At 41.0% G+C, this 18,567-nt stretch overlaps 1 protein-coding gene across 2 annotated transcripts in view; it reads right to left on the reverse strand.

Annotated features, from left to right (window-relative positions):
* Positions 1 to 18,148, reverse strand: part of PDZD8 (PDZ domain containing 8) — a 69,833-nt gene extending 51,685 nt beyond the window's left edge. Inside the window, exons 1-2 of one of the 2 annotated variants that reach the window (XM_076339100.1) lie at positions 18,114 to 18,148; positions 13,997 to 14,509 (exon numbers count right to left, since the gene is read on the reverse strand). In XM_076339100.1, coding sequence (XP_076195215.1) covers positions 13,997 to 14,427 — 431 coding nt within the window. In that variant the 5' untranslated portion in view covers positions 14,428 to 14,509; positions 18,114 to 18,148. Of the gene's footprint in view, positions 1 to 13,996; positions 14,902 to 18,113 lie in introns of those variants that run through there. The other variant, XM_076339099.1, reaches the window with a different exon arrangement.
* Positions 18,149 to 18,567: the final 419 nt, after the last annotated feature.

Consider the following 18,567-nt stretch of genomic DNA (forward strand, 5'->3'; position numbering starts at 1 on the left):
GGGGATGGACAACGCAATTCACCTATCTGGAACAAGACTGTAACTCAGTGGTTTACTTTTAGAAATGCCTGACCTATATTTGCATTAATTTGTATTCATTATTCTGTGATGATTGTTTTGTGGTCCTTAAGTCAGCTTTTAGCAGAGAAGAGGACAGGAGTCTTTTATACCTTAGTTTAATTAACCTATTACCTAAATTAACTGCTCCCACCAGTACCTACTTAACTACAATAATTTTACTTGCATGAGGAAATCTATTAAGAACTGGGAAAAAAAAAAAATATTAATTTATCTGACCAAAGATAACCAAGCACTTATGTGTTTCTGTTCATTGCATTTGTTAAGAATATCCAGAATCACAGTAAAAAAAATAAATATAATTGTTAAGACCTAAACACACAGGAACAAACTTCAGAAGCTCTCAGTACTCCATTTCCTAATTGGAGAAGCAGAAAGACTTACAGCTTCATTTGTAAATGCAGGAGGCAGCTAGGATTTTGCAGAGCTTTAGCTAAGAAATGAGAATACTTTTCTAGAATAAGTTCTGGGAAAAGTTTTAAATTATTCTGTGGTTTTATAAAGGAAGTTTGATATCTAAAACAGTGGTCTAAAAATTACTGGTTATCTGTTTAAGACCACATTAATCACTTATATGAATTCCAGCTCTACTCTACTGCCATAAAATAAGATTAAACATCATCAGGTTTATGAATTTTTTTAATCGAGTTACATTAACTGAATATTTAAATCTTAATAAACAAGGCAAAAAGAGACCTTAAATCTCAGAAGAGGCCACCAGCTAAAAACACAAGTATCTTTAGCATAAGGCTACTTTGTATACATTACAAGTCTTAGAATTTTGTTTACCACTCTACATAAAATTAAATCAAAATCTAAAGTCAAACTGTGTTTAGTAAAGCATCAATTTACTTTTGTAAATGCTACTGTATTTGAAGATTCTAGTATCTAAAATATTTTTGAAACTGCTGAATTTATTTTCAGTTTTGGGAGTACTCAAAAGCTTTGACTAACTACAGAACAGAACTCAATCATTTTTAGATTGCCTTTTTTATCTGATCCACAGAAATAGAAGTCATGCGCTTGTAAAGTATATACATTTCAAAAAATGATTGACAACAGGTATTTGAAGTTATTAAAAAATCCTGTATTCTTACATTGTGTGTAATTTAAGATGTTTACTTCTACAAAAATTCTAAAATATTACAACCCACTCCTAGAAAGGCATGATCACATTAATAAGATTTCAAAAGCACTTATCAGCTTACATTTAAGCTTGTTAGGGTTAGGTATTATAAGCAAACAGCTTATATCATTCTTCACATTGAAGATATAAAAATGGAACTCATCCTTATTTTGAAAAAAAATTAGTAGTAGTAGTAGTTAAAAAAAAACCTTCAAAAAAGTACCACCACTGCAGATTTTGCAAAAGCAATTCTCCAGCTTCCACTGATTTCACAAGGAACAAAGCTGCAGAAGTGTGTCAGTATTCATATTCAGGGGACTTTAGTAATTCAAACTATGCTCTTATTCAGTATAGAAATCTATAGAAAAACCCACACCCATGAAAATCTGGCTTACAAACAACCTGAAAAACATTGCAATAAGAGAGTAGGTTTATTTTCTAGGAAATTTTATGGAAAACTGCACATCGGTTCTAGCACTCCACCCACTGTGTTACAGGATATTCTGAAACAGCCATGTGGGAAGCTCATACACAAAAATTCTCAATATATGAACAGTCACTTTTTAGATCAAAACCTCAAAAAAAAGGCAAGGATTTTATGAATTGTTTTTTTTCTTCAAAGATGTTTCATACATTTCCAGATTCTTAAACTACAGTCATCTTTCTTACAGTGATATCAGTACCTCTGAGGTATAATCTCGAATCAGACACTCAAGACAAACACTTAAAACTTTAAGATCCATTCTACAAGAACAAATAAAAGCACAAGTGTAAATAGTCAAGTAGCTCCTTCCAAAAAGACAGCAGATTTTTTTTTCCTGCTTATATGACAGAAGCCATTGTAAATATGGCAGAGACTTAAAGATTTGCCATTGCTGTCTGCACTGAAATAGCCATGGGTAAAAAAGAAATCTTGAATCAGGCTTATCAAAACTACTTTCTTATCAGCACAAACAAGATCAATTTGACCATGCACGGACTTTTTTGCATTTCAAGAATACTAGTTTTCCAAATTCTAAATTCCATAAATACTGAAATAGCTTTGTTAACTCAATGCAGTCAATGCCTGTTTGATCTCTGAGTTTTCATGTGGTTGGTTTTTTTTTTTTTTAAATTGTATGTGACCTAGCTGAAGCCAACTGTTGGTTCAAATTAAGAGAGAGATAAAAATCCTGCTATATTTCAGTCTCAGACAGGACTAAGACAAAATTTCCCTGTCTAACCAGAAAGCCTGAATCATTGTGGCTCTGCTCCAAATGGGACAGAAGATGCAGAATATGCTCTTGTTTACATAGAGCTGGAAGAGAGGCAGGTGTGGTTCAGCAACCAACTTTTAGGTATCTGAGTAGAACAGCAGCAGGAAAAAACCAAACCACCAAGAAACCAAACAAATAAACCCAACCCACCCCAAAACTCTACCTTTAGCCAGCTGGATTAGAGATTGGTTCCAGTAAATGATGCTAGCAAAATGCTAGCTTTTTCTAACTTCAGCAATATATTCTCCCATACTTAGGTCTCAAGTCTCTCTACAAACATCATCTCTCTGCAATCCTGGTCAAAAGAAAACAATGTTGATGTTCTAATAGAAGTCTAAGCTCTGTACATGACTCATTGAGCTCAAGAGTTTTAATCCTCTGCTCTTAACGCTAGCCTATGTCCATATGAAAACTAATGACATCGTCTTAGACCGCTTAGACAGAAAATGACTGTCTCACTGCTGAAAACAGTCTGACCGCTGTAAACCAAAAGTGAAAAAATATTTGATCTGTTCTGAACTCTAGACATGATAGCTTTCCAAGGTTTATCCTCACTCCTCCAGTTAGGTTTAAAAATTCTTGAACTACAGAAGCTTCTCCTCAATCTACGTTTATCTAGTCACTTCTGACAAGACAGAAGATGGTCCAATTCACACCCGTGAAGTCTTCCAAAGTGGTGGAGATAGTCTAGCTCAGGATTAGTAATACCATTTTCAAAGCTGAGATGACTGACAGTTCACCTTAAAATTGTAAACAGCAGTAATTAAGGATCTGTTTTACAGACAGCTCAGCTATTCAGACTGCAATGGTGGGGAGGGCCCTGATGGGGACCAGGGGACACACGATGGCACATACTTGCCAACTGTCCCCCAAGCAAAGGTGTCACCATTTGTGAGTCACAGCATTTTATTAATGGGCCCATACTGTAAACAAACAGGATCGAATAATGCAGAAGCTCAGTCTGGACATGACCTGTGGCACCACTGTTGACAATCAAATACAGGAGGGGCTTGCAAGATTAATTAACAGGAAGGATTCCTGCACTTTGCAAATCCTGCATCACTGATGGCAAGTTACAGTTGGGACTTGTGATTACATTTGAGAGAAGCAGCTGCTCAAATTACCATAATCTTCTCCCACCATCCCCATAATGAATTTGGATATTTTCTCTAATTTGCCCTTCTTTCAGAGGAACAAGAAAAAAAGAAAAAATCTGAGTTTTTATAGTATTGTTTTAAAACAATACCACTGACTAACATTGCTGTTCCCACCCCACCTCCCCTTGTAATCCACTGGGGTCTTTGCTTGGCAACATTAGAATTTGTTTTGTTCATTCCACCATATTGCATTAAATTTTGTTAGCAAGTATGCAGAGTTAATCTTAAAAAAAAAAATACAAACTGTTGAAGTTTTCAGAATTACACTGCATCATTTCCACTGTTTAATTACTTAGGAATTATTCACCAAGCTAGATCATTCACAGCAGTGATTCAAACACCACCATGAAGCCTTCTGCCACGTCACTGCAAGACTATGATCTTCAATTTCTACTCTTCCTATTTTAGCTCAGGCAAACAGGAATAATGGTTTAAGTCATTTACTACACAACTGACATTCATGTAAAGTCCATTTTAGTTCTTACTACACAATGGCTTACATTTAAAATACTATATAAAAAGTATATTTGACAGGATATTTTTCAAAGGTTTTAGCATCATTTAAAGCATTTTACATATGTGGTATTAGCTATTGTAATTATTAGTATCTTCATCTCAGTGACACTGGCAAACACCACAGTCTTGTACGTAATGCCATTACAAAAGCAGACCGTAATATTTGTACACATTTCCTTCTGAATGGGTGTTTTTCAGAACTATGTTGCCATTAAAACGGATACAAGAAAATATACTGAAGCTGAGCATTAAGACTAAGTTAAGAAAGTCAGGAACAAAGTATAAGTGTTATGATTTCCATTAAACATCCACACATAATATTAAAATATTGGACAGAAATTAAGAAATAATTTTGTAAATTTACATCTCAAATTGTCCCTGTAAGTTTTACAGTTAAAGCAACACAAAGTTGCTAAAAAAAAGTATTCCCAAATGATTATTCTAATTTAATTTTACGCTAGTCATATCTGGCAATTAATTACTGTCTTTGAGTATGTGTAACAGTCTGATTAACTCTATCATCAGCTGATCTCTGTAATACACTCTGTATTGCAGACAGATTTTTATGACATCTACCAAGTCTTCAAAAATGTGAAAACTGTATTGCTGTAGTAGAATCCCTGTATTTTCCATTGCACAAAACAGCTTTAATGGAGAGGGCTGGGTGCAGTGCTCCTCACAGACTGTTCTGCAGAACTTAGCATAGCTGCAAGCTGAACAGGGTAATGAAGAATTTATAAAGGTATGTTGTTCCCATGTAGTTTTAAGGCTAAAATGAATTACAACAGCTAGTGGGAAAAAAATAACAAAGCAGCTCTCCAGAGCCCAACCCAGAGTTGAAAACAATTTCTGCCTTTCTCTCATCTCACAAAAAATAAAGTTTTTCCTCTCTTTCTTCTCTGCTACACCTAACATCTCCTTGGCAGTTTTCATAGCTATATACGGCCACAGACAGTTCTAAAATGCTGCCAGGCTCCAGCTGGGTCCTGCAGTAAACAGATGCACTCCCAAATCCTGAGAGGGCTTATTACCCTGGCAGGGCTCCACAAGAGTAAGAGTCCTTGCAGAAGGAAGAGTGCTTAGGGAAGCAGATGCACCCAAATGGCTTTGGGCAGATGTGATGCAGAAGTCTGGGTTTAGTAGCGCAACACAGCATATACCCAACTTGCTGGGTAGAGCAATTTAGGAGCACCCGCATCCACGACACCGCATACACAACCATTTCACTGTTGGTTGGGCACTTTAACTGTACTGTAGAAACGTTCTTCGCAACACAAATGTAACTGTCAACTGAAGTCTTCATTGCAGATTTTTTTCACTAATTTACTAGATATGCTGGCTGGGATCATTGAACATCTTGACGGTCTGAATTCTAGCCTAGATTCGATTGGCTTGTGAAACAACCTCAATTTGTTAAACAGTGAAGGGAAATAACAATAGGAAAAGCTTCCAAAACTTATGTGGATCTTACTCGTGTCTCTCAACCGAGATGAACACCATTCCAGCAGTAAATTCTTTAGTTTAACCAGAAAAATCAGTGACCTCAGCAGAAACTCAAAGAAATTATTCATAAATTGTGTTCAGCTTAGTACGTCACAATTAACCTGACAAACGTTTATAAAATAATGACTCCCAAATCCCCTTCACACAAACTGGCATCCACGCTCATTTCCAAAATGAGAATTTATCCACTGTTATGAACAAGCCCTGTTCAACCCTCGAACATCAAAACAAACACTTTCAGTAGAGCATTTTTTCTTAATTATATAAAATATTGATATTCATGTATCACACAGAATGGAACCTGCTCGAAAAGCTAATTGTTCCCAGCTAACATTTATAATATTGGATCATTGCTTTCTTCTGGACAAAAGCACAGTTTGAGATCATCAGGCAAAGGTTTTTGTAGTTCCGCAATTAATGGATTTTAGCAGGCTGGGGTGGCACAAATTATCTATTAAATTAACAAACCACATAGGTATGTAACATTCTCTCCGTACTCATTTTAGACAATAAAGCTTATTAATCCTAGAAGTTTTAAATTTAAGTCTTTTAGTATTCTCTGAAGAACAATAATAACAAGAATAACCAAATGTTGAAATAGTTTTAAATCAAACAAGTGTGAACATGAACTGTAAACACAGGAGCATATCGGGTGACTTCAGGCAATCTCTGCAGGAATGCAGAATAAGCAGTTTCCCATAGAAACCCAGTAACATGAAAGGACTAGCTCCAATAGTGAAATTGGCAGCCTGAGACTAAGCTTCACCGTCACTGGAGCACCACACTGATTACTAAAACCTACTGTCCTTACCCAGGCTGCTTATTTAAGAGCCTTCTGATCAAGTATCATTTGCTAATAAAAAGATTAACTATTTCACATGCTTAATATATATAAAATAGGTTCTACAAGAGACTCTCACATTTTGACATCAAATGAGCTGTATTAGCTACCCATTTTTGCAGGTAAATTCTGTGCCTCTGTTCCTTGAAGTAATCTCCTTTAAGGAAAATCCAGTGTTCTGTTTTGTGTGACACGTAGGGAACATTCATCACACTATCTATCCACAGAAACTAAAAATAGTAATACAGCCTGCAGAAGGTGATTCAGAATAGCCCAACTCTAGTGCTTGAGCACACCTAGCTGCTCCAACAGACGGGCTCAGAGCGAAGCTCGGACATTTGTTAGATGCCTACAGTTCGGTAATCTGATTAACTCCTATATGCCCTATACTTTGAAATAAGTTACCTTTCAAAAAAGTACTACTGCTTATTTCATATTTTATTTAGAATAATTAAAAGCTATACAAATCATGACAACTGAATAAGAAAAGTATTTGTTCTCACTGAGCAGCAAGATCAGCTTAAATGTTCAAGATCAGAGTTCAGATGAACAGAAATGCAAAGTCTCAATGCTGGCACATGCAAAATGCCATGAAGTACCAAATAAATCTTACCAGATTTTTCAGAGCCTTCATTCACTATCCACATGAAAGAAGTTCGCTGCAGGACTAAGATCAAGTAATTTTTAAATACAAAACAGAAAAGGTGTTAAATGAGGTAATTTTCTTTTCATTGTTATTGCACAAAGAATCTTTTATATACTGTTTCAAGTAAGAGAAGTTGAAGGAGGTTTTATTTGCCTGTCAGACCAATTAACCTCAATGCTATCTGCAGCAAATGCAAACAGTAATCACCAAAACTTGTTCTTTTATGTCTTCATGCATCTCTCCCTCCAACTGAGATTTTTTTTTGTCCCCTACTATACCTCTGCTCTCCCAGTTTCTTCACTAATCCTGCTCAAGTCAGTGCTGTATTAGTTCCTCACCCTTGCAGGTAAGAAAAGAAAATGCAACATTTGTTGAGTAGTCAGAGGAACAGGCTCACTCTTAACCTGTAAAGAATGCCACCTGTATACTGGGAAATGTCCAATATGTGGCTGGTCATTCATTAAATCTGACTTTATAATGAACAAGTTTCAAATTGGCATTCTTTCAGAATTAGATCTTTCCAGTGTGAAAGCCTGTGAAGTGCTCGAGCTGGGGAAGAAGACTAAAAGGTTTCAAAACCCCTAGAACCAATAGATTTTGAACTTGGTATCTACATAAGGAGATTTACATACATACTTTGTACCACATACTTTCATTTAATCTGAAGAAACATGTATTTTGTGACCCTCCAGAAACAATGTATGTCTGAGATAGATCACTCCCAAAATAAAGACGGTAAAAAGCTCTGCACTACAAAAAGCTTCCTTCTATACACGTAGCACCCTCAAAGAAATGAAAATATTTAAAGTTCCAGGTTTTGGTTTTGTTTGCTGTATGTCAGGTTGCCTACAGATCCATTTATCTAACTCCCATATGAATAAGAAAAACTACTTGTCCATGCCCTGCAAAGATAATCTTCCAAACATGGAACTACTGTCTACAGACAGATCTACTGATTCCAATTATTGCCGCTTTGCCATTAGCGGAACAGGTCTTTGTGCTGGCATCATTCAGAGCATTACCTCTCTGGAACAGTCTGAAAGCCCGCAAGTATCACAGTGCTGCTTTAACATCAATTTTTGCAGAGCAGAAAAGGACTCAAATCCTGTATACAAGAAGATTTTTGCACCTAGAATAGGCATGGCATTAAAAAGAGAAAAAAACAGCCTCCTCTTTCCTTTCAACAGCAACAGGAATGAGAACTTGCAACAGGGGTGCCTTACAGATTTAACTAGTAAGAGAGGTTCATATCACAACTACAGTAGAAATCCGCTCAGGAAAAGAATCTCCATTTCCAGAAGCTGTGGAGAAAACAGGTATCGCTACTGGCTGCTGATTTCTGAAGTTAGACATGCTCACAATCCCAATCTCTACGATTATTTCTGGTATTTCTGAGTATAACCTCATCATATGAATAATATATACTTTTTAAAATTTTATACTTTTTCCAATACCTCTATTACCATATTATGAAGTCATTTCTATTATAGAACACACTTCAAATCAATAGCTACTTACATTAAATCTCAGCTTAAGTTTTGTCAAAAATAAACTGCTGTAAAACTCTCAAATTGCATTCTATAATGGTAAATTAAAATAGGCTTGTCTAATGGTTCTTCCCAGTGAAATTCAATACAGCCCCAGCTGGAAGCTGGGGCTATAAAAATAAAACTATTTAACATAACTAACTATAATGCAAATTATTAGTTCCAAGGATAATTCATGTTGGAAGGCACCTCAGAAGATCATCTAAATACCTGATACAGAAATGTTAGAAGTAATCCTTTACAAGATTACTTCTAAAGAAAAAGTTATTCCACTCTGTGGTAGCATGCATTAAAATAAAGCAAAGTATAGTTTCTCAAACAGGCTAGTATCAATACAAAACATTAACTTTTTTTTAATGTAACAAACTGAGAAACCAAGTGTTCTTATAATATACAGAACTGCCTCACTGATTAGGCAATACCTAATCTGCTTTGAATCTAAATGGATGAACTTGCAAGACCTTAAATTTAGAAAAAAAACCAGCAGCTGTCAGATTTTTTTTACATCATTGATTAAGAAATACCAGGAAATTAAATTCTGGTGGGAGACTAGACTGCAAGTACTTCCTCCTCATCCTTTACATACACACAAAGGGCTTTGTATCTTCATTATGGCGAAGTTTATTTTTGTTGCCTAGAAAGAGCCCCAAAACCAAAGCTCTCCAAAACATACGCAAAGCAAGATCAGAACCTGTTCAAAACAACAAAAGTACAGCTGATTGTTAAGAATAGGCTAGAAAATACAGCATAATTAGTGTACCTATATATGTGACATGATGGGGGGGGGAATATCAAGGTTGCCACCAATAAGCAGCTTAATAATAGGTTAATGAGCAAGGTACAGCTCATTAGAGAACTAACAGAAGTGGACCTGTGATACCTGCAACAAGTAAGCAAGGAGACAGACACCTGAAATAGTCCTTACTACGTATCTCTAAATACTAAACACGCTATGGCAATGCTAGTAACTACAGCTTAGTGTTAACCGCTTTATCCTACTATTAAAAGGACATGATACAGAAAGTTAAAACCAACATGAACAATGTCTATGGTACTACTTTTACAGAGCTGTTTTAGTGTATACAATGAAAAACCAAAGGTTGGATTCAGGCTGCTAGATGAATTCCACTTTGTGCTGCTAATTGGAATCTACCATCCTGCTCTAGTAAAAGAAACCTACATGAAAAATCCAGCGCCAAGTCAAGCTATGCTGATGGGCAAGACCAACTAAATATGGTTCCTGAGAGTGCCAGCATCAGAGATTTCAGGACAGCGAGACAGCTGGTGGGTCAGTGGCTGCCCTGCAGGACACGAATAGTTGTCATCACAAACCACCAACGGGGAAGTCAAGGCTTTCCACGCTCATTCTCAAGCTCCACCCACTGGTCAGCTTGTCTTAGAACTAAAAAAAGTATAATTTAAACAGTTAATTCAAGTCAAAATAGAGTTACAGATTATGTAGAGCCAAATGAATGATACCTACAACTCATCATTACCTCACTGATGTTAGGGCTAGTTATAAAAAAAATCTTGACTCACAATTATCTAGTTTCTCAAGAGTGCACCAGAACTCATGTATATTGGAGAAGAAAAAAAAAAAACTGTCATTTTAGATCTTCCCCACATCTGAACAAGAAACTTCTGACAGACCACAATGCTTTCAGAAAACCTGTTTGCATTTCTATTACAAAGCAGCAACAAATACATTAAGATTAAAGTTAGCTATAAAACAGCAGCAATTCTTGCTACTACCAATTGAATTGCACAAATCCTTTATCAATGATGACTAAAAAAAGAAAAGAAAAAAAAAGCCTACCACTGAATTTTACCAGCAGCCTTGCTTCCAGAGATTTAACCAAATTCTACTACATGAGATAGCAATTGCCATTCAATGGCAGAGCAGCTTCAAAATAGGGTGTTTTGCCAGACACAAACACATTTCCTAAAGCACCAAAGAAAAGTGATTACACACTATCAGAATAAAAACACAAATTACTACTTATTTGTTTAGATAAAGTGCATCCCTCCTTTTACAATTAGTAGACAATTGCTTTTATGGAGAAAATTGTACATAAAGCGCTAGGCAAACTTTAAAATGCACTTACTAGACTATGTTGCCTCCCCTCAGACATTTAAGAGCGCATCAGGAATGCAAGATGCTGCCTTCTACTTCCAAGCTACAGTTATGCACATCGCACAAAGTCACTCCTAGCAATGGATGATACAAAAGAACATGATCTTACTAATCACTGCTTTGCTGCATAAAATTTTGTACGTAACTGGAAAGAATACAAAAGTATGTGTGTAGTAATTTGGCTGCAGCAACAGACAATACACACGTGAAGACACAACACATTTTAATACAGTATTTTACAATTAGATAACAGGGGGGGATGCGCTTTACACAAACTTAGTTATAGGACGTTCAAAATCAACTACTGGCAAAAGTTCTCTTCTTAGGCCATTCACTACCAACTACGAACCTCTAGAAGCCACCCAATAAAAAGGCAAAGAAAATGGCATATTTTAATTTTTAATGCTACTTAGCATCTTGAAACAAGATAAAACTCCTTTGTGGACTTCAATCTGGAAGCTAGCAGGGTAACAAAGCACCCCTTTAACCAGCTGAGGAGAGAACTTCCCGCACTCCAAGTGCTTTTGTTTACAAGGTTGTAATTACTGCTATTCAAAGATTTATTTATAAAGTTACTTGAGCAAGCGTAGGGAGACATCAAAAAGGTTTTGAACTACATATGGAAGCAAACATTGACTATGTACTTAAACAAAAGGCATATAGGCCATAAGAAAAAAAAATGGAGAGAGGATAAGCACATTCCCTGTAGATGATAAATTGTTAAGCTTTAAGTAAGGTAACAGGTTATTAAGCAGTTGTGAAACTCTCCTGACTTCTTCCTATACATTCTTTGCTAAGGAATATATTAACATACCATAATCCCAAGCCAACGTACTCTTAAAATTTTTATTAAAATTACCAAATCTCATATCTTATCAGCAGGGGGCTTGATTTTCCAAATCAGTTCTCCATACCACTTAAACCAAAATGCCTCAGTTCTCAACTATACCACCACATAAGAGTGTATCATTACTACTTGGCTGTTACCAAGTTTTGCTGTCTAGGGTTTTACATACATAAACTCATCTGAGATGTGCTGGTGGAGAATACATGTTTGCAGCCTGTGTGCCACAAAACCTTGGGCAACTGTGGACAGCTAAAGGTTCCCATGCAGGGGTCTGTGTTCCCACTTGAAGCTTTAAAGGCAGAGTTCTAGACAGTTAGGACACCAACAACCCAATCTTCCTTCCTTAAGATAATTTCATTAATTCACATTAAGCTTAGTGTCCTCCCTTCCCCCTTCACAACACAGTGGGTCAGAATGACATGTTCAGAACATGGCATAAAATTTAAAGGTAAAAAGCACCGTACACAGGGTTGGACACTGTTTCACCAAACATTTGCCACCCTGTGCTACCAGCCTACTATCTAGTGTGAAAAACAGCTAAGATACTGTATTTCCCTCTCAAGCATTCATAAATTCCCAATTCCTTATAACTTAAAGAGAGCGTTTTAAAAATAACAGTTCATTCTTCTTAGTTCTCTAATAATTTATGCTTCCTATACTGTTCTCAGTGTCAGTTCCTCACACTTCTACTCATTCTGTCTGCGCTCTGCTTCTTTCCTTATTTTCCCCGCCAGTCCCGTCAACATGTCAGTGGCTCACACATGCCTCATCCATTCTTTCTGGTGCATAAAGTGTGAGAAATATGTGGAAAATTCATTACCTCTAACTAAATGATAAGAGTGCCCTACTGCCCAGGTGCATCTCCCAGAGGAAAAAATGAAGAATGTCTGTCTTCCTCTGCTGAAGGGGAGGAGCACATCATCACTGGTTCCACAGGCCCTCTAAAAACTTGTCTAGAGAGCGTAAAGATCATTTGCTCTACTTGCTCTTTTTAGCTATGCCAAGAGTGCTCACTCTGCACAACTGTGCTATCCCAGCCTCCCCTTTGGGCTCTTCTCCACAGTTAACGGGCTGCAGTCTCTTTCCAACACAGTAAAAGAATGGAAGCAAACTTGAACTTGCCCTTAACAGCTTCACTGCTGCCCAGGGCCTTCTGGAGAGCAATTTAGTACCTCAAAATTTGAAAGGGCCACCACATTGCTTGAATAAACTACTTACTGCCCTTTTAGGACTTTCTAAATCTTGGATATTTTACACATCCATTTTCATGAGAACTCTTATAAATTCAATTGCAGAAGAACCAGCTGAAAAGGCTTTAAAAATTACATCACTGCAAAGCTAATTACACTTCAAAATTCAAATAGGCATTTTCAGTTACTCATCTCCGAGGAATTTCAGAGAAAAGGCTTATTGCAGAAGAATGTGGTAAACAAAACAAAAATCCTTACTTAACACATAATACAAACTACAAAGAATAAACAAAAGAGAAATGAAACATGGTATCCCAAGAATTGTAAGACACATGACAGAAAGGGAACATGGTACCTGAACAGTGGTAAGATATTCACTATCTTTTAATCAGAAATGAGGGTGGAATCAAAGTAAAGATGCCACTTGCCACTTCTGCTACAGAAATATCACTGAACATTTCATTATATTCAATATATAGCGCAATCTGTGCTGCAGCGTGTGCATTTATAAAAAGAAAACATACTATCTTACAATAAGAGACAAAAAAACCCCAAGAGTTCCCCCAAAGTTTTACTGACCACAACAGTGGCAATACTTCTCTTAACTTTTAGATTTCCCCAAAGTTATTGAAGAAATTCAGCAAATTGAAAAGGAAGAGGACACCAACTACCATGGGATCTCAAAAATATTCCCTAGAGTGAACTTTATCCTTTCTCACATTAAGTAACAACCACCTTGCCTCTATAGGTAAGCATAAGCCACAAGTCTTGCCCAGGTGGCTCACCAGTGGCAGAGGCTTGGGAGAAGGACACCCCAAAACCACACATTGTTCCACAGAGCCATCCTTCTACCTTCTCCAAAGAGGAGTATCACAGTCCTGTTGTTGGACACCTGACAGGCTCCCAAAATTTTTGACACCTACTAATTCTGCCATTTAGTTACATATAGTTTGGGGCATGTCACAATCTCACTGTGCGATGGCTTCTTCACCTATTATAAATGGAAAACCATGCTTACCTTCATGGAAAGCTTTTGATATGAGACAAGCAATGTACAAGTACCCCTACTGTAGAAGGGCCAACAGAAATCTCATTTTAATCTACTAAGTTAACGCACGCCACCCAAAGTAACGTTGAGGACGCAGGACTTCATACCTGATTTTATAATTGGGTAAGGTGTGCTTGCGCTTAATAACTTTCTTGAACTGGTTCACAATGATGGAAGTGAGCTGAGGCATAGGCCTCCCTTCAAACTGAGACTTCACTTCAAACAGTATCACAGGATCATCCATAAAAGAGAAGGACCAGTGCGTGAAGGGCAGGCGCGTGAAGACCAGCTTCAGCTTCCCCATCACCCGGGAGATCTTGACAAAGAGGTAGGCCGACTTTCCAAAGACCAGGTCAGCATCGATGGCCAAGTGGAAGCCACCGTTGTACTCCAGGTCTACCTCAAAGCCCAGCTCCTCGGGGCAGCCCTCTTCATTGCAGACCACCGGCCGAATGAGCTTGACAGCTTTGAAGACAGGCAGGACGTTGCCGAGAGAGACGTCCCTGAGGCTGAGCCCCTCCAGCACCTTCCCCGTCATCTTGGCCTGGAGCAGCTCCTCGAACTCCACCTTGATCTTCTTGGTGACCCAGTTCCTGACCAGGGCCGTGTCCCTGAGCTCCCTGAAGAGGAAGAGGAAGATAGCATTGAGGAAGTGGCACGTCTCCTCGCGGGAGGAGGGGGCCGGAGGGGGCTCTGGCTGCTGCTGCGGCGGCTGCTTGGCGCTAGGCTCCGGGCCTGGGGCGGCGGCAGGAGCCGTGGCGGCGGCCGGCGCTGAGGCCGGGGCCGGGCCGGGGGCCAGCTCCGGAGACGCCTGGCTGCCGGCCGGCTCCGAGCCCTGGAGGTAGTCCCTGAGGCTGTGGTCGGCCGCGACGCGGGCGTAGACGAGGCCGTCGGAGGCTACGGCCGCCCCGGGGAGCTCCGGCTTCTTCCTGTAGAGCAGCAGCAGCTGGAGCAAGAGCGTGAGGAAGCAGCCGGCCAGCGCCGAGAGCAGGATCACATAGACCAGCAGCATCCTCGCCGCGCCCCGCGCCGCGCCCCGAGCGCGCTGCCCTCACCGCGCCGCCGCCATGGCGGGGGCCGCGCCCGCAGGCCGGCGTTTAACGGCCGCGGCCGCCCGAGGCTGCCTCATCCGGGTCCCCCCACCGCCCTCTCCGCGGCGGCGGGCAGGGGGCGGGGCGGGGCGGGGGCGGAGCCAGCCAACGGCAGCGCGGCCCTCCCCTCCGCGCGGCCCCATTGGCGGAGACGGGAAGGCTTCGCTGGGTACGTCGCGGCGCCGCGCGGTGTGGCGTCACAGCGCGGCGGGCGCATGCGCGCGGGGGGAGCGTTTCCGCCCCTGCTGTGGGCAGTCCGGCGGGCTGAGGGGGATGAGGGCGGGCCTCCTCAGCGGCCCGCTGCTGGGGCACGCGGGAGAGCAGAGACACACGCACAAAGCGTGCGAGCCTCCGGAGCTCCCTCCAAAGCCCGTCCCTCGGCACGGTCGCTCGGGAGGGGGGCTCTGTGCGGCCGACCCTGCCCCGCCGCCGCCTGTGAACGAGCAGGGCCGTGACGGCGGCTCGGTTTATTTCGTTACTTCGCCAGGATAAGGCTGGGGTGGGGAGTTGACCTGAGTGCCGTTAAGTGTCAGTCGAGGGGGGTGTCTGGGATGCCGTCGCCCGCAGCAGTGAAGGCATCACCGCTGAGCGGGGGGACGGAGAGAGAAAACGTCCCACCTGCAGGAAGGTGACCGGTTTCGTTGGGCACTTCGTTGCCCAAGGAACGTACGAGGAGTGATGAGAGAGAAAGGACATTTAGTGTCTTCAAAAATTGGCAGGTGGATGGTGATTTTTTAGTAAAATTGCCCTAGAGAGGGGCAAAGAGACAAAATCTCTTTTCATGACAGTTCTCTGACTTCCTAGAACCTCTTCTCTATTTCCTGCTGACGAGAGATGCTTTTAGCAAATTTTGAGAATACTACATAGCTGATATTTTATCATGCTCTGCTGTTATTTGTGATAAGATACAAATCTGTTTCCATACTCTTCAGCTATTTACTAATGCTTAAAAGCTCTCATTGAATAAATTATATTAAAAAAACCCAAACAACCAAAGATACGGAGAAGCCCACTGTAGGAGAAGATGAGGTTCGAGACCATCTAAGGAACCTGAAGGTGCACAAGTCCATGGGACCCGATGAGATCCATCTGCAGGTCCTGAGGGAACTGGCGGATGAAGTTGCTAAGCCACTCTCCGTCGTATTTGAGAAGTCGTGGCAGTCCAGTGAAGTTCCCACTGACTGGAAAAGGGGAAACAACCCCTATTGTTGGGGAAAAAAGGAAGACCTGGGGAACTACAGGCCAGTCAGCCTCACCTCTGTGCCTGGGAAGATCATGGAGCAGATCCTCCTGGAAAATATGCTAAGGCACATGGAAAATAAGGAGGTGATTGGTGACAGCCAACATGGCTTCACTAAGGGCAAATCGCGCCTGACAAATCTGGTGGCCTTCTACGACAGGATTACAGTGTTGGTGGATAAGGGAAGAGCAACTGATGTCACCTACCTGGACTTGTGCAAAGCATTTGATGCTGTCTTGCACAACATCTTTGTCTCTAAATTGGAGAGACATGGATTTGATGGATGGACCACTTGGTGGATAAGGAATTGGCTGGATGTTCACACTCAAAGAGTTGCGGTCAACAGCTCGATGTCCCAAGTGGAGACCAGTGATGAGTGGTGTTCCTCAGGGGTCGGTACTGAGACTGGCGCTGTTTAGCATCTTTGTTGGCGACATGGACAGTGGGATTGAGCGCACCCTCAGCAGGTTTGCCACCAACACCAAGCTGTGTGGTGCGGCTGACACGCTGGGGGGAAGGGATGCCATCCAGAGGGACCTTGACAGACTTGAGAGGTGGGCCCCTGCGAACCTCATGAAGTTCAACAAGGCCAAGTGCAAGGTCCTGCACATGGGTTGGGGCAATCCCAAGCACAAACACAGGCTGGGCGGAGAATGGGTTGAGAGCAGCCCTGAGGAGAAGGACTTGGGGGTGTTGGCTGATGGGAAGCTTAACATGACCCGGCCATGTGCGCTTGCAGCCCAGAAAGCCAACCGTATCCTGGGCTGCATCCAAAGAAGCGTGACCAGCAGGTCGAGGGAGGTGATTCTCCCCCTCTACTCCGCTCTCGTGAGACCCCACCTGGAGTACTGCGTTCAGCTCTGGGGCCCCCAACATGAGAAGGACATGGACCTGTTGGAGCGAGTCCAGAGAAGGGCCACAAAGATGATCAGAGGGCTGGAGCACCTCTGCTATGAAGACAGGCTGAGAGAGTTGACGTTGTTCAGCCTGGAGGAGAGAAGGCTCCGGGGAGACCTTCTAGCAGCCTTCCAGTACCTGCAGGGGGCCTGCAAGAAAGCTGGAGAGGGACTTTTTACAAGGGTGTGCAGTGATAGGACAAGGGGTAATGGCTTTAAACTGAAAGAGTTTTAGCTATAGCTATAAGGAAGAAATTCTTCACTATGAGGGTGGTGAGGCACTGGAACAGATTGTCCAGATGTTGTGGATGCCCCATCCCTGGAAGTGTTCAAGGCCAGGTTGGATGGGGCTTTGAGCAACCTGGTCTAGTGGAAGGTGTCCTTGCCCCTGGCAGGGGGGTTGGAACTAGATGATCTTTAAGGTCCCTTCCAATCCAAACCATTCCATGATTCTATGGAGGAAAGGAATATGAAGAAAAGAAAGCTGAGAACTTCGCACAACATTGTGATATTTCAGTCTGTGACGTACATGAGATCGCTCTTGTCAGCATGTAGGACTGAACTACGATGACAGTCAAGGACAGCGGTTTCTTTGTAGGACAGACTGCACTCCCAGAGTGCACGTAACCCTTTCAGGGGAGACAACAGGTGTAATCCATGCAAGATGCAGGGCAAGTGGCAGCCAATCAAACTGAGGACCAGGAAGAATGGACATTTATAAAAATCACTTTAAAAGCGATGAACAAGGGTAGAAGGAGGAAACATGACATGAGGCAGGGCTACAGTGAATGGGAAGAACGTGTGGAGACTCTTCAGAGAGAGTCATTTTTAACGTTTTGAGAGACTAACCCAGAAGACCCATTATATTCAAAATTGGTTTACAGAAGTGTCATGTCAAATAACCGTATTTTTACTGGAAAATATAAACATATTTCCAAAAAACCTGTTATTCTAATCCAGCAAACTCATTTAAAGGCCAGATCAAAGCTGTACTTACTGCTGGAGAATGTCCTATGACAGCTGCACATTGTTTTTCCAGGTACTTCCCTGTGTCAGGGATAGCATTTTCTTTCAATCTTGAAATAGAAATTTTATAATTTCTGAAAGACAGACACAAGACAAAAGTTACTTAAATGATAAAGCTTGGTTTTTACACCTGTTTTCATTTTTAGTTAAATATCTAGCTAAAAGGTTCTTAGATAATGTTATATTTTAATAGCATAAAAAAAACCCCTCAGGCTCACATTGTTGGTTGGTTTTTTTGCCAACCTCCAGAACTACGTTAAAATACAAACGAGGAGAAGAAAATATGCGATTTAAATGCCAGGAAGATAAAAGCCCTCTTCCCCCCAACCCCTTCATAAAGTGTGTGGGGTGGGAGGATTGAAAAGCTTTTGATGATGCAGAGGTGTGGTTTGAAACTAGAGATTGAGAGTAGGAATTTTTTATAG

The sequence above is a fragment of the Aptenodytes patagonicus genome, chromosome 5, assembly GCF_965638725.1.
Source record: "Aptenodytes patagonicus chromosome 5, bAptPat1.pri.cur, whole genome shotgun sequence".
In the NCBI taxonomy this organism is placed as follows: domain Eukaryota; kingdom Metazoa; phylum Chordata; class Aves; order Sphenisciformes; family Spheniscidae; genus Aptenodytes; species Aptenodytes patagonicus.